The sequence below is a fragment of the Oncorhynchus mykiss genome, chromosome 2 (genome assembly GCF_057628025.1).
Source record: "Oncorhynchus mykiss isolate SJ-2025 chromosome 2, ASM5762802v1, whole genome shotgun sequence".
NCBI lineage: Eukaryota > Metazoa > Chordata > Actinopteri > Salmoniformes > Salmonidae > Oncorhynchus > Oncorhynchus mykiss.
In genome coordinates, this window is record NC_143023.1 from 43,662,338 (window position 1) to 43,679,511 (window position 17,174).

The following is a 17,174-nucleotide window of genomic DNA, read 5'->3' on the forward strand; positions in this document are numbered from 1 at the left end:
ACAGCAGAGGGTTTAATGACATGATCAATCTCCAATGGACCAATGAATCGGGGCACTAGTTTTCTGGAAGCCACTTTCAAGGGCAAGTCCTTAGATGAGAGCCATACCTCAACCTCTTGGGCAGGGAACAAGGGGGGTTGGTAACCCAGGGCACACTCAAAGGGTGACATACCTGATGAGGCATTGCTGAGGGTATTGTGGGTATATTCCACCCAGGGTAGCTGGGCAGTCCAATAGGAAGGTTTAGCCGAAGTCACACAGCGTAGGGCAGTCTCCAACTCCTGGTTGGCCCACTCGGTCTGGCCTTTGGTCTGGGGGTGATATCCAGATGAAAGGCTAACATAAATACCAAGTGCTGTGCAAAAGGCCTGGGATGTAAACTGGGGCCCCTTGTCAGAAACAATATCAATAGGGATGCCATGCAGCCGCAACACATGGGATACCAGCAGGTCCGCAGTCTCCCTGGAGGGAAGAATGAAGCTTGGAGAGGGGAATGAAGTGAGCCGCTTTGGAAAATCGGTCAATAATAGTGAGGATCAGTGAGATACCATTAGATGGGGGAAGGCCAGTGATGAAGTCCAGAGCTATGTTTGACCAGGGGCGACTGGGTATGGGAAGACGGCAAAGCAGACCGGACGTAGGTTTGGTGGAGGTTTTGTTCTGGGCACAGACCGAGCAGGCTGAAATGAATTCGCGAGTGGTATGGTCACCCAAATCCATGGTAGGCCACCCAAATCGCTGATGCAGGAAGACGACAGTCCAGTTCATGCCAGGGTGACTGGTGAGGTGAGTAGAATGGGCCCACTGAAGAAGTTCAGATCGAACTGAATCTAGCACAAACAGAGCCTTACTAGGACGGTTACCTGGGTCAGGCTGGTTCTGCTGAGCCGGAGAACAAGGGACTCAATCTCCCAGGAGACAGCTGCAACGATGCAGGATGATGGCATAATGGTTTCTGGCTCGGAACCTGTGGTGTCTGCGGTGAACTGGCGGGAGAGGGCTTTGCATTCTTAGATCTGGGGCAATAAGTGAGTGTGAAGTTGAATCTAATGAAAAACAATGCCCACCTGGCCTATCGAGAGTTCAGACGTTTGGCGGTCTGGATGTAGGATAGGTTTTTATGATCTGTCCACACAATGAAAGGGAGAACCGAGCCCTCAAACCAGTGACACCACTCCTCAAGAGCCAGCTTCATGGCCAGAAGTTCCCGGTTACTTATGTCAAAATTTCTCTCTGCAGGTGAGAGCTTGCGGTACAAGGCGGCACATGGATGGAGCTTCTGATCAGAGGGTGAACATTGCGACAGGACAGCACCTGTCGGAAGTGTCCACCTCGAGGATGAACTGGAGTTCTGGGTCTGGCTGGGTAACTATTGGAGCGGAAGTGAAGCGGTGCGAAGTGGAGGTGAGAGTGGTGAGAGGAGCTGCCAAACGACTGTAGTCATGGATTAAACGTCTGTAAAAATTGGCAAACCCTAGAAAACGTTGTAGCTACTTCAGATTAGCTGGCACAGGCCACTCTGACTGCCCTAACCTTGGCAGGTTCCATTCGTAGCTGTCCCTGTGCAATAATGTAACCAAAAAGGATACAGAGGAAACATGAAACTCACATTTCTCAGACTTAACAAAAGGTTTATTCTCCAAGAGCCACTGGAGGACTTGGTGAACGTGTTGCTTGTAAGCCTCAAGATCCTTAAATAAGTAAGATAATAAAGTAAGATAAATAACTAAGAATATCATCCACATATACAAAAACAAAGCATCCAATAACATCCCTCAAAACATCATTCACCAGGCTCTGAAAAACAGCAAGGGTGTTCATGAGACCAAACGGCATGACCAAATACTCAAAGTGGTGTGTTGAATGCCATTTTCCACTTGTCCCCCTCTCTGATGCGGACAAGGCATTCCGGGGGTCAAGTTTAGTGAACACTGTGGCACCACGGAGAGCGCCAAAAGCGGAACTGATGACAGGCAAGGGATACTTGTTCCTGACAGTGATACTATTCAGCCCACAGAAGTCTATGCACAGCTTCAATGACCCATCCTTTTTCTTGACAAAGAAAAACCCAGCTCCAACCGGAGAGGAAGAAGGGCTGACATGTCCGAAAGCCAGGGAATCCTGGATGTATTCCTCCATAGCCTCTTACTCGGGAAGGGGAGAGGAGCTCCAGGCTGAAGCTCAATAGCGCAGTCGTACGGCCGATGAGGCGGCAGAGATATGGTGTGGTGCTTACTGAACACAGGAGCTAAACTGTGATACTCTGGAGGAACAGAAGACAGGTCCGGGGGATCTGGAATGGACTGGGGTACAGACAAGGCAGGTGGAAGGGCAGAAGGAAGACAGTTAGAACGACAAAAGGTGCTCCAAGTAGTTACCCTCCCGGTAGTCCAGTTAATCTGATCTTTGTGGGCTATACTCGGCCTTGTCTCAGGATGGTAAGTTGGTGGTTGAAGATATCCCTCTAGTGGTGTGCGGGCTGTGCTTTGGCAAAGTGGGTGGGGTTATATCCTGCCTGTTTGGCCCTGTCCGGGGGTGTCCTCGGATGCGGCCACAGTGTCTCCTGACCCCTCCTGTCTCAGTATTTATGCTGCAGTAGTTTGTGTCAGGGGGCTAGGGTCAGTTTGTTATATCTGGAGTACTTCTCCTGTCCTATTCGGTGTCCTGTGTGAATTTCAGTGTGCTCTCTCTAATTCTCTCTTTCTTTCTCTCTCTCGGAGGACCTGAGCCCTAGGACCATGCCTCAGGACTACCTGACATGATGACTCCTTGCTGTCCCCAGTCCACCTGGCCGTGCTGCTGCTCCAGTTTCAACTTATTATTATTTGACAATGCTGGTCATTCATGAACATTTGAACATCTTGGCCATGTTCTGTTATAATCTCCACCCGGCACAGCCAGAAGAGGACTGGCCACCCCACATAGCCTGGTTCCTCTCTAGGTTTCTTCCTAGATTTTGGCCTTTCTAGGGAGTTTTTCCTAGCCACTGTGCTTCTACACCTGCATTGCTTGCTGTTTGGGGTTTTAGGCTGGGTTTCTGTACAGCACTTTGAGATATCAGCTGATGTACGAAGGGCTATATAAATACATTTGATTTGATTTGAATCTGCGGGTTGTGTAGTTTTAACCATGGATGGCCCAGAACCAGGGGAGAGTTAGGACTGTTGATCATGTGGAAACTGATATTTTCCTGCTGATTACCAGAGAGGTGCAGGATGAATGGGACGATTTTCTCACAGACAGGGAAGAGAAGCTTACCATTGAGAGCGTTGGCATCAAGAGGTGCGTTAAGTGGAATGGTGTCCAGGCCCATCTGGTTAACAACCCCTTGGTCCAGAAAGCTCACGTCGGCACCTGAATCTACAACAGCAGATGGGGGAAAAGCCTGGCTCTGCCACACAAGGATGGCCTCAAACAGGGGTCTGGGGGAAGATGGGCCGGCGATTTCACTCAAAAGTATTTCCCCCATAACAGCCGAGCCTCCTCTTACTGTACGCAGGGAACAGGTGGAGACCAAGTGGCAAACCTGGCCACACTAGACAGATCCTAGTATCGATACGCCGCTGCCTCTCCTCTGGAGATAGACAGGTCCGTTCGAGGTGCATGGGTTCCGGCATAGGACATGCCTGGGGTTGGGATGCAGTCGGAGGAGAAGAGAAAGGCATTGAAGCAGATGTTAAGTCCCTCTGACGCTCCCGGAGATGGTTGTCAATGTGGATAGTGAGAGAAATTAGTTCATAAAGATCATCAGGCTCCTCCCTGGACACCAACTCGTCCTTGAGGGTCTCAGTGAGTGAGTTCCGGAATGCTCTCTGAAGAGCCTCCTCATTCCAGCTGCTCTCTGCGGCGAGGGTGCGGAGCAACACTCTGGGAGCCTTGACGGAGGGACAGAAGTCATTTAGCGGTGTCCTTTCCGCAGACCGGGTGGTTGAAAACTTTCCTCATCTCCTCCGTGAATCTGCTATATGAGAAGCAAATGGGTGACTGTCTCTCCCACACAGCAGTGGCCCAGGAAAGCGCTGCACCACAGAGGCAACCAATCAAAAAACAGATATTGAATCGTTCACTAGCATAAGAGGTGGGCTGTTGCTATAACACTAGTGAATATTGTACTAGAAAAGCTCTGCAAGCACCGAGATTCCCATCGTAGCGCTCGGGAGTAGGAACAAACGGCTCCCAGGGCGGAGAGGAAGGACTTGGGACAGGTTGTGAGCTTTGGGCGAAGGTTCGGCCCTGTAGGACAGACAGGCTCCGTGAAAACTCATTGATATTCTCCAGAAGGGTTTTTAGGGATTGGTTGAGCAGGGCAGCTTGACCAATGAGAATTTGGTGGAGAGTATCCGAGTCTGCTGGATTCATATCTTGGCAAGATCGTACTGTTAGGCGGAGCAGCAAAGGGGAACCTAAGAGCAGACTCAGACCAGAAAACAGGGATGAATGAATCATTCATTGTAACAGGGAGAGATGAGGTGCAGATCCAGGGAAGTACGGATAAGTTGTAGGAAACCAGATGTGGAGGCTGAGGTTGGAGTGAGCTGGGTTGGGACAGGGTAAACAGGTCCGGAGGGGAATCCAAGGGAGTGATGGTGAGTTGAATCCAGAACAGGGTAGAAGGGTGGTGATATGTGGAACAGGAGACAGGAACCAGAGTCAGAGCTGCAAAACTGTAGTGAGAGGAGAAACAGCGTCAGGCAAGGAAACAGCATAGCCCCCAAAAAAGCCCCCAAATTTCCCTCGCTGGAAGCCTGTGTTTCAGACATAAGGAGGTGGATGGCTGCAAATGTTCTACTTTTAAACTTGGATAAAACAGAGATGCTTGTTCTAGGTCCCAAGAAACAAAGAGATCTTCTGTTGAATCTTACAATTAATGTTGATGGTTGTACAGTAGTCTCAAATAAAACTATGAAGGACCTCGGCGTTACTCTGGACCCTGATATCACTTTTGACGAACATATAAATACTGTTTCAGGGACAGCTTAGTTCCATCTACGTAACATTGCAAAAATCTGAAACTTTCTGTCCAAAAATCATGCAGAAAATGCTTTTGTCACTTCTAGGCTTCCATGCTTTTGTCACTTCTAGGTTAGACTACTGCAATGCTCTACTTTCCGGATAACCAGAAAAAGCACTAAATAAACTTCAGTTAGTGCTAAACATGGCTTCAAGAATCTTTACCTGAACCAAAAAAAAATATCATATTGCTCCAGTGCTAGCCTCTCTACACTGGCTTCTTGTTAAGGCAGGGGCTCATTTCAAGGTTTTGCTGCTAACCTACAAAGCATTACATGGGCTCTCTTTCCGATTTGGTCCTGCCGTACATACCTACACGTACGCTACGGTCACAAGACGCAGGCCTCCTAACTGCCTCTAGAATTTCTAAGCAAACAACTGGAGGCAGGGCTTTCTCCTTTAGAGCTCCATTTTTATGGAATGGTCTGCCTACCCATGTGAGAGACGCAGACTCAGTCTCAACCTTTAAGTCTTTATTGAAGACTCATCTCTTCAGTAGGTCCTATGATTGAGTGTAGTCTGACCCAGAAGTGTGACGGTGAACAGAAAGGCACTGGAGCAATGAACTGTTCTTGCTGTCTCTGCCTGGCCGGTTCCCCTCTCGCCACTGGGATTCTCTGCCTCTAACCCTATTACAGGGGCTGAGTCACTGGCTTACTGGTGCTCTTCCATGCCGTCCCTAGGAGGGGTGCATTACTTGAGTGCGTTGAGTCACTGACGTGATCTTCCTGTCTGGGTTGGCTCCCCCCCTTTGGTAGTGCTGTGGCAGAGATCTTTGTGGGCTATACTCAGCCTTGTCTCAGGATGGTAAGTTGGTGGTTGAAGATATCTCTCTAGTGGTGTGGGGGCTGTTTTTTGGCGAAGTGGGTGGTGTTATATCCTGCCTGTTTGGCCCTGTCCGGGGGTATCTTCCGATGGGGCCATAGTGTCTCCCGACCCCTCCTGTCTCAGCCTCCAGTATTTATACTGCAGTAGTTTATGAGTCGGGGGGCTAGGGTCAGTCTGTTATATCTGGAGTATTTCTCCTGTCTTATCCAGTGCCTTGTGTGAATTTAAGTATGCTCTCTCTAACTCTCTCTTTCTTTCTCTCATTATTTATTTCTTCTCTCAGAGGACCTGAGCTCTAGGACCATGCCTCAGGACTACCTGGCCTGATGACTTCTTGCTGTCCCCAGTCCACCTGGCTGTGCTGCTGCTCCAGTTGTTCTGCTGCTCCACTGTTCTACCTGCAGCTATGGAACCCTGACCTGTTCACCAGATGTGCTACCTGTCCCAGACATACTGTTTTCAACTCTCTAGAGACAGCAGGAGCGGTAGAGATACTCTCAATAATCGGCTATGAAAAGCCAACTGACCTTTACTCCTGAGGTGCTGACCTGTTGCACCCTCGACAACCACTGTGATTATTATTATTTGACCCTGCTAGTCATCTATGAACATTTGAACATCTTGGCCATGTTCTGTTATAATCTCCACCCGGCACAGCCAGAAGAGGACTGGCCACCTCTCATCGACTGGTTCCTCTCTCAGTTTCTTCCTAGCTTCTGGCCTTTCTAGGTAGTTTTTCCTAGCCACGGTGCTTCTACAGCTGCATTGATTGCGGTTTGGGGTTTTAGGCTGGGTTTCTGTACAGCACTTTGAGATATCAGCTGATGTAAAAAGGTCTTTATAAATACATGTGAATTGATGGCAGCAAATGACTAGAATGTGGATGACAAGTTTTGTATTTGTATTTATTATTGATCCCCATTAGCCAAGGCAGCAGCTACTCTTTCTGGAGTCGAGCAAAATTCAGGCAGTTTACACAATTTTGAAAACATTACAATACATTCACAGATTGTGTGCCCTCAGGCCCCTACTCCACCACTACCACATATATACACAGTACAAAATCCATGTGTACATTTGTGTATAGTGCACATGTTATCGTGTTTGTGTGTGTGTGTGTGTGTGCGCCTATGTTTGTATTGCTTCACAGTCCCTGCTGTTCCATAAGGTTTTTTAAAATCTAATTTTACTACTTGCATGAGTTACTTGATGTGGAATAGAGTTCAATCTCATGGCTTTATGTAGTACTCTGAGCCTACCATAGTCTTGTGGCATGTCTTGTGGGGTATGCATGGGTGCATTCCTGGGTGCATTTAAATACAAGCAGTGATGAAGTCAAACTTTCCTCCACTTTGAGCCAGGAGAGATTAACATGCATATTATTAATATAAGCTATCTGTATACATCCAAGGGCCAGCCGTGCTGCCCTGTTCTGAACCAATCGCAATTTTCTTAAGTCATTTTTTGTGGCACCTGACCACATGACTGAACAGTAGTCCAGGTGCGACAAAACTAGGGCCTGTAGGATCTGTCTTGTTGACAGTGCTGTCAAGAAGGTAGAGCAGCGCCCTGTCATGGACATACAACAGTAGCCAAGATGTGGGGGAAGTGGGAGCAAAATGTTTCGACCATAATAGTTTACAAACCAGGGTAACTCCAAGCAGTTTAGTCACCTCAACTTGCTCAATTTTCACATTATTTATTACAAGATTTAGCTGAGGTTTAGGGTTTAGTGAATGATTTGTCCCAAATACAATGCTTTTAGTTTTAGAAATATTTAGGACTAACTTATTCCTTGCCAGCCACTCAAGCTCTTTAAGTGTTGCAGTCATTTCAGTTGCTTTAGTAGCTGACATGTATAGTGTTGAGTTGTCTGCATACATAGACACTGGCTTTCCTCAAAGCCAGTGGCAATTCATTAGTAGAGATTGAAAATATTAAATGGGCCTAGACAGCTGCAGGGAATTGATTCTAATCTAATCAGGGAATTCCTGATTCTACCTGAATTATGTTGGAGAGGCTTCCATTAAAGAACCCACTCTGTGTTCTGTTAGACAGGTAACTCTTAATCCACAATATATCAGGGGGAGTAAAGACATAACACAAACGTTTTTCCAGCAGTAGACTTTGATTGATAATGTCAAAGGTTGCACTGAAGTCTAACAAAACAGCCCCCTCAATCTTTTTCTCATCAATTTTTCTCAGCCAATCAGTAATTTGTGTAAGTGCTGTGCTTGTCGAAAGTCTGTCTCTATATCCATGCTGAAAGTTTGTTCCAGAAGTTTACTAAGGGTTGGTAACAGGCTGATTGGTCAGCTATTTGAGCCATTAAAGGGGGATTTACTATACTTAGGTAGCGGAATGACTTGTGCTTCCCTCCAAGCCTGTGGGCACACACATTCTTTGTCCCCGTTTGTCCCCTTGCTCCTGTCTGTTCTTGTTCCTCCCAGTTTTGACCTTTCAACCTGCCTTGAACCTGCCTGCCGATCTATACCTTGCCACACCTCTCTGGATTATTGACCTTTCTGCCTGCCCTGATCCTGAGACTGCCTGCCGTTCCGGACCTGTTGGACCCTTTCTGGATTTCTGACCTCTGCCTGCCCTTGACCTGTCGTTTGCCTGCCTCTGTACTAGAAATAAACATTTGTTACTTCGACACTGTCTGCACCTGGGTCATACCCGAACCCTAGTTTCATAGTATAGTTTCTTCTTCTTTATATTCAGTTTAGTCACATGATTTCTCAATTTGCAATACATTTGCTAACAGGTTCTGCAGACAGACTTATTTGCCATTCCTTTTGCCTTATCCTTCTCATCCATACAATTTTTCAATTCCTCATCAATCCACAGGGATTTAACAGTTTTTACAGTCATTTTCTTAATGGGTGCATGCTTATTAGCAACTGGAATAAGCAATTTCATAAATGTGTCAAGTGTAGTGTCTGTTTTCTCATCATTACACACCACGGACCAACATATATTCTTTACATCAATAACATAGGAATAACTACAAAACTTCTTGTATGACCTCTTTTGAACTCTCATTCCTGTACTGTTTGCAAGTACCCTGGTAGGTTGACTGATAACCTGAACCAGGCTGCCGGCACTGGTTACAGTTTTAAGCTTTTTCTTGAGTGGGCAGCTTGATGAAAGCCAGTCAATATTTAACTCAACCAGAAAATATACCTCTCTGTTGATATCACATACATGATCAAGCATTTCACACATGTTATCCAGATACTGACTATTAGCACTTGGTGGTCTATAGCAGCTTCCCACAAGAATGGCCTTTGGGTGAGGCAGATGAACCTGTAGCCAGTATTTAACATTATATTGTCTCTAAGCTTTACAGGAATATGGTTCTTTATATAGACCACAACAGTGCCTCCATTGGCATGTGTCTTTTCGGTAAATTGTATAACCATATATTGCTACCACTGTATCATCAAAGGTGATGATGAACCTGTAGCCATATTACTTTAACAGTATTTTACATGAGATCCTCCCTAAGCTTTACAGGAATGTGGTTAATAAATGTCCTAATATTCTATTCGCTTGATTGTAGTGAGTCTTATCATTGTGTTGTCTGTCTCAGCACAGCTTATGTTATCTTTCTTAATATCCATTTTTGTATCAGCCAACCATTTGTCCTATTCTATTATGTAATTATGATGTCTTGGGGGGTTTCTTTCAAGTTTATTTTGCATCTCTAACTTTTTTTCATTTTCATTTTTTTTTTAAAATGACTCCATACTATTCTCTACACATTGCACAACGTTCCTGCCACACCTCTCACACAGTGAGACATCATTGGTTGACTGATTGATTGACTGAAACTGAGACAAAGGTCAGTGGTCTAATCACTCCTCTCAGGCAGTCGGCTTGAAGAGCTGCAACCTTGCCCATAAGCGTCAATAGCACTGCTGTAAATACTGTAACCTCCCCCCTCTCTTTCTGTCTGTTCCCCCAAGGTGCTTGTTAATGTGGGGGTCGGATGATCGGTGCATTTTATGAAGTACGCATGCAGTTCCATTCTCCATGTGGCAGCATCCAGCAGAGACGCATGAAACTGTACATTTCTGTCAGTTCCTGCCCTGCAAACCTGGTTAACATAAGAGTTATCCCACGGGTTAGTGGGGGAATAGACACCACTGCGGGATATGACTGCTTGATTAAAGACATGCTGGACATTTCATGGTTGATTTGCATACGGCCACACATTCCTGATGAGGCCGACGCCGCTCGACACCACACCCATGCACGCTGAATCCCATTAACCTCTCTGCGCACGGAACCCTGAAATTCCACAACATACGGTGATCGCTACATAAATAGTCATATTAAACATGAATGAAAATACAAGTGTCTCACATGTATCGAAAGCCTAGAATCTTGCTAATCCAACTGTGTTGTCAGATTTAAAAAAATATTTACTGCGAAAGAATACGATGCGATTATCTGAGCATAGAGCCCCATAAAAATTTTAACCAGCACAGGCGTAACATATTCACAAACTGCATTAACCAGTTAGAGCTCTAGGGGCGCTATTTCATTTTTGGATAAAAAACGTTCCCGTTTTAAGCGCGATATTTTGTCACGAAAAGATGCTCGACTATGCATATTCTTGACAGTTTTGGAAAGAAAACACTCTGAAGTTTCAGAATCTGCAAAGATTTTGTCTGTAAGTGCCCCAGAACTCATTCTACAGGCGAAACCAAGATGATGCATCACCCAGGAATTAGCAGAATTTCTGAAGCTCTGTTTTCCATTCTCTCCTTATATGGCTGTGATTGCGCAACGAATGAGCCTACACTTTCTGTCGTTCGCCCAAGGTCTTAGCAGCATTGTGACGTATTTGTAGGCATATCATTGGAAGATTGACCATAAGAGACTACATTTTCCAAGTGTCCGCCTGGTGTCCTGCGTCGAATTCGGTGCGCAATTGCCAGCTGCTTCTACTTTACCATTTGATTCAGGGGAGAAAGCATGTGTCCAAGAACGATGTATCAATGAAGAGATATGTGAAAAACACCTTGATGATTGATTCTAAACAACGTTTGCCATGTTTTCAGTCGATATTATGGAGTTAATTTGGAAAAAAGTTTGCGTTTTGAGGACTGAATTTATGGATTTTTTTTGGTAGCCAAATGTGATGTATAAAACGGAGCTATTTCTAATACACAAGGAATCTTTTTGGAAAAACTGAGCATCTGCTATCTAACTGAGAGTATCCTCATTGAAAACATCAGAAGTTCTTCAAAGGTAAATGATTTTATTTGAAGGCTTTTATGTTTTTGTTAATGCTGCGTGCTGGATGCTAACGCTAATGCTAACGCTAAATGCTAACGCGAAATGCTAACGCTAGCTAGCTACTTTTACACAAATGATTGTTTTCCTATGGTTGAGAAGCATATTTTGAAAATCTGAGATGACAGTGTTGTTTACAAAAGGCTAAGCTTGAGAGATGGCATATTTATTTCATTTCATTTGCGATTTTCATAAATAGTTAACGTTGTGTTATGCTAATGAGCTTGCTGATAGATTTACACAATCCTGGATACAGGGGTTTTTTCATAGCTAAACGTGACGCAGAAAACGGAGCGATTTGTCCTAAACAAATAATCTTTCAGGAAAAACTGAACATTTGCTATCTGAGAGTCTCCTCATTGAAAACATCTGAAGTTCTTCAAAGGTAAATGATTTTATTTGAATGCTTTTCTGTTTTTTTGTGTAAATGTTGCCAGCTGAATGCTAATGCTAAATGCTACGTTAGCCATCAATACTGTTACACAAATGCTTGTTTTGCAATGGTTGAGAAGCATATTTTGAAAATCTGAGATGACAGTGTTGTTAACAAAAGGCTAAGCTTGAGAGCTAGCATATTTATTTCATTTCATTTGCGATTTTCATGAATAGTTAACGTTGCGTTATGGTAATGAGCTTGAGTCTGTATTCACGATCCCGGATCCGGGATGGGGAGATCAGAAAGGTTAAAATAAATCGTTTACCTTTGATGATCTTCGTCTGTTTGCAATTCCAATGCTCATTGTTACACAATGAATGATCTTTTGTTTGATAAAATCCGTTTTTATAGCCTAACACAAAACATTTTGTGAACCACTTGTGTAGTGAATTCTGTCTCATTCCATTTTCGACGACACATTCCAGGTAAATAACCCACACAGAACGTGACTTTTCCAGTCATGTTTGGTTTCACTGCAATCAACTGGGTTGTTTGTAACACAAGCAAACGTGATGGGCCATTTCGCGGGACGTATTGACTGAAAGAAACCGATTTGAAGACAACAAGTCATGACATCATTGTGCACCAATGATTTGCCCACTGTTTCATTGATTGACTGTCTTAACCAAATGACCGTCTTGAAATATAGCTGGGTAGATAGCCAATGAGCTGAGCTAAACGGCAATAGGCCATGTTTATGTGTTGCAAGACCAACCCATGTAGTAAGCTCCAGCGTAAAGTGAGTCATTCGCTATTGAAGTTTCATACCGGAAGGAGAAACAGATCTACTGTCTTTATTATATTACAACAGACCAGCTGTATCTACTGTCTCCATTTCACTTTGGCCATTGTTGTGTGGGCCTGCCCTCCCCTCAACAGCCTCAAATAGGCTATTTCATGTGGGTATATCTAGACTTAGATTTAGCGTTCCCTGACTTAGTCGCTATAATGATTGATATATAAACAGCTGAATCTGAATCTGTGCGTTTACCAAACAATGATCTAGTCACGTTCTGTGTGGGTTATTTAGATCTAGCTTCTTACGCACTGCATTGTTTGGTAAACGCACAGATTCAGCTGTTTATATATCAATCATTATAGCGACTAAGTCAGGGAAAGCTAAATCTAAGTCTAGATATACAGATGTACACACAATTTTAGAATAAATTGATTGGGAAGGTGAGACAGAGATTGTTGTAGGACGATTCATTTAGCGATTGTGGAGGAATATTTTTTGAACGGGAGAGGACATCGTTTTGGACTGGTAAGTTCTTATCATGCTAATGCCCTTCTTTGAAATTAATATTATAAAATATTTTTTGTGATTTTAATTTTAGAAGCAATATATAAACATGTAATGTCATGAAATGTGAGATGCGTGTGTCTGCCGCCCCATCCCAACCCACATGAAATAGCCTATTTGAGGCTGTTGAGGGGAGGGCAGGCCCACACAACAATGGCCAAAGTGAAATGGAGACAGTAGATACAGCTGGTCTGTTGTAATATAATAAAGACAGTAGATCTAGCTGGTCTGTCATAATATAATAGAGACAGTAGATCTAGCTGAAATGTCATAATATAAAAAGAGACAGTAGATCTAGCAGTTCATAATAATGTATTCAAACTTATGTTCCCTGTATTCTCTATATACACTGCTCAAAAAAATAAAGGGAACACTAAAACAACACAATGTAACACTTCTGTGAAATCAAACTGTCCACTTAGAAAGCAACACTGATTGACAATAAATTGCACATGGTGTTGTGCAAATGGAATACCACAGACCACTTCTCAGTTCCTATGCTTCCTGAATGATGTTTTGGTCACTTTTGAATGCTGGCGGTGCTTTCACTCTAGTGGTAGCATGAGACGGAGTCTACAACCCACACAAGTGGCTCAGGTAGTGCAGCTCATCCAGGATGGCACATCAATGCGAGCTGTGGCAAGAAGGTTTGCTGTGTCTGTCAGCGTAGTGTCCAGAGCATGGAGGCGCTACCAGGAGACAGGCCAGTACATCAGGAGACGTGGAGGAGGCCGTAGGAGGGCAACAACCCAGCAGCAGGACCGCTACCTCCGCCTTTGTGCAAGGAGGAGCACTGCAAGAGCTCTGCAAAATGACCTCCAGCAGGCCACAAATGTGCATGTGTCTGCTCAAACGGTCAGAAACAGACTCCATGAGGATGGTATGAATGCCTGACGTCCACAGGTGGGGGTTGTGCTTACAGTCCAACACCGCGCAGGACGTTTGGCATTTGCCAGAGAACACCAAGATTGGCAAATTCGCCACTGGTGCCCTGTGCTCTTCACAGATGAAAGCAGGTTCACACTGAGCACGTGACAGACGTGACAGAGTCTGGAGACGCCGTGGAGAACGTTCTGGTGCCTGCAACATCCTCCAGCATGACCGGTTTGGCGGTCGGTCAGTCATGGTATGGGGTGGCATTTCTTTGGGGGGCCGCACAGCACTCCATGTGCTCAGAGGTAGCCTGACTGCCATTAGGTACCGAGATGAGATCCTCAGACCCCTTGTGAGACCATATGCTGGTGCGGTTGGCCCTGGGTTCCTCCTAATGCAAGACAATGCTAGACCTCATGTGGCTGGAGTGTGTCAGCAGTTCCTGCAAGAGGAAGGCATTGATGCTATGGACTGGCCCCCCCCGTTCCCCAGACCTGAATCCAATTGAGCACATTTGGGATATCATGTCTCGCTCCATCCACCAATGCCACGTTGCACCACAGACTGTCCAGGAGTTGGCGGATGCTTTAGTCCAGGTCTGGGAGGAGATCCCTCAGGAGACCATCCGCCACCTCATCAGGAGCATGCCCAGGCGTTGTAGGGAGGTCATACAGGCATGTGGAGCCACACACACTACTAAGCCTCATTTTGACTTGTTTTAAGGACATTACATCAAAGTTGTCCGGGGCGGCAGGGTAGCCTAGTGGTTAGAGCGTTGGACTAGTAACCGGAAGGTTGCGAGTTCAAACACCCGAGCTGACATCTGTCGTTCTAACAAGCAGTTAACCCACTGTTCCCAGGCCGTCATTGAAAATAAGAATTTGTTCTTAACTGACTTGCCTGGTTAAATAAAGATAACAAGTTGGATCAGCCTGTAGTGTGGTTTTCCACTTTAATTTTGAGTGTGACTCCAAATCCAGACCTCCATGGGTTGATAAATTTGATTTCCATTGATAATTTTTGTGTGATTTTGCTGTCAGCACATTCATCTACGTAATGAAAAAAGTATTCAATAAGAATTTTTCATTCATTCAGATCTAGGATGTGTTATTTTAGTGTTCCCTTAATTTTTTTTGAGCAGTGTTTATATCTGTTTATTATACCTGTTGATACAGGGCTCATATGTGAAACTATTCTAATTTAACATTTTCTTTCACAGTGACACTGACTCCGAATGGGAGTCTTATCTGGTGTCCTGTGTGAATTTAAGTATGCTCTCTAATTCTTTCTTTCTCTCTCTCGGAGGACCTGATTCCTAGGACCATGCGTCAGGACTACCTGGCATGATGACTCCTTGATGTCCCCAGTCCACCTGGCCTTAGCACTGTTCCAGTTTCAACTGTTCTGCCTGCGGCTATGGAACCCTAAACTGTTCATTTTTACTCTTGATGTGCTATTATAACACCCATGTTATTTTGTAAATGTATATATAAATATATATATTTTTTCATATATTTTTTAATTAATAATTATTTTTTCCCCCATTTTTTTTTTGGGGGGGGGGGGTGTGTTAGAATACCATTTTGGTATTTTGTATATAGTTACTTGGTTCAAAATGTATACCTTCACCAATTTGGCGACTTGGGTACATTTGGGCTACTTGTGTGGGACACCTGGGTGACTTCATGATAAATGTCATGTAGCACACTCATTTTGGAAGTTATCATTCAGAAACTTTGCACAAAGTACTGTTGCCCTCTTATATTTTTCACCGAAATTGTCCCCATCATCCTATCTGAATGTTTGTTTTATCTTGTTCATTTTAAAGATGATGATACAAAAATAAAAATAGAAAATGTATCGTTTTTTTCATTGTTTTATCTAAACCAGATCTATTGTGTTATATTCTCCTACATTCAATTCACATTTACACAAACTTCAGAGTGTTTTCTTTGAAATGGTACCAAGAATATGCATATCCTTGGTTCTGTGCCTGAGTTACAGGCTGTTAGATTTGGGTATGTCTTCAGGCGGAAATTGCACAAAGTAGGTGGGGAGCTCTAAGAGGTTTTAATAATCCTAGGAAGGCTTCCACACTTTGGAGTTTTTCCAAAACACCCACAGCTTCTGGACAGCTTCAGCATCTCATTTGAACAAACATGCGCCTAAGAAGAGCAGGCACTGTCTGCTTAGAAAGGCAGTGTTGTTGGCTAGTACACTGATAATCTAAGGATTGTAATCCAGGGAGGATAACATCACACATTAAGACTCGAGATGTCTCACCCCCCAGTCCTTGTTTCTTATACTTGCTGATACAGATACCCCATCCACAAAGTGAAAGTGATACTTGCATTGGATACCATAGTGGATACCAGGTTAGCACCTGAGAATACTTCAATACTCTGAAGCATAATAAGAGCAGGAACTCACCACGCAGGAGGTCAGAAGAGGCGTAGGGTGAGTTGTGTGTCCTGAAGAGCTGCCAGTCAAAGTCATCCTCCTCGCCTTGGGTGAAGTCACACAGACTGGGCTCAGAATCCTCGTCAAAGGTGCAGCCTGCTGCTGAGGAGAGAGAGAAGGAGATGACATTAAGTGGGAGGTCACACATGATGAAGTAAATGGCATTCAATATCAAGGGATTAATGAATTATATATTTTTTATGGACTGCACATAATCACATTTAATTAGATTTCCTAGGATTGAAAAGATTTAAGCCCAAAATGGACACACAGTTCAGCCATGGCCACCATAAATCAGTAATTGCATCTGATTTGTATATTCCTGATGATAACATGAAGCTCCATAGAGAATAAAGGGAATGTTGCAGTAGGTGAGAACCCACCATCAATCCCCAACAACACCTGCCTTCACTTCAGAAACGTTCCACTATCAGTAGTTATTATTACAGTGTTGTTGTGTACTGGCTCATTTGGGCTACGATATTTCACCACGATATCCCTCTGATCCTCTTTCTATTACTAGTAAAGTTAAATTAAATAATTAACAAACCCGTTTGAAAAACTAACTATACTGAAACCATTATGACTTTGCCACGAACAGCACCGCAGATGCGGGCGCGTTTGAGTGGTAAGGCTAAAGCAACTGACTGTAGACGACAAGTTGGGGTAGGTGCATCTACTGAAAGTCAGACACTAATGTGGTTTTCCAACAGCAAGGCTAAGATCAACATGGCAGTGTTGCCATTGTTTATAATGTCTGAATATCAAACGTATATATATGCACTGTACATATACAGTGCCTTTGGAAAGTATTCCATTTTGTTACGTTACAGCCTTATTCTACAATTGATTAAAATAATAATAATCCACAGCAATCTACAAACCATATCCCATGATGGAAAAGAGAAAATAGGTTTAGAAATGTTTGTAAAATTTATACAAATAAAAACAAAATAT

At 44.1% G+C, this 17,174-nt stretch overlaps 1 protein-coding gene and 1 long non-coding RNA gene across 5 annotated transcripts in view; one reads left to right on the top strand and one right to left on the bottom strand.

Moving 5' to 3' along the window:
* Window positions 1–17,174, bottom strand: part of LOC110490335 (receptor-type tyrosine-protein phosphatase U) — a 322,183-nt gene that overhangs the window by 221,003 nt on the left and 84,006 nt on the right. For 2 of the 4 annotated variants that reach the window (XM_021563683.3, XM_021563669.3), the window contains exon 2: window positions 16,188–16,319. In XM_021563683.3, coding sequence (XP_021419358.3) covers window positions 16,188–16,319 — 132 coding nt within the window. The remainder of the gene's footprint in view (window positions 1–16,187; window positions 16,320–17,174) is intronic. The other 2 variants (XM_090200408.1, XM_021563676.3) reach the window with 1 other exon arrangement.
* On the top strand, window positions 10,962–15,192 carry LOC149985113 (uncharacterized). Its single transcript, XR_016486805.1, has 3 exons — window positions 10,962–11,100; window positions 11,469–11,530; window positions 15,063–15,192. It is a non-coding gene; the product is annotated as an uncharacterized LOC149985113 (long non-coding RNA).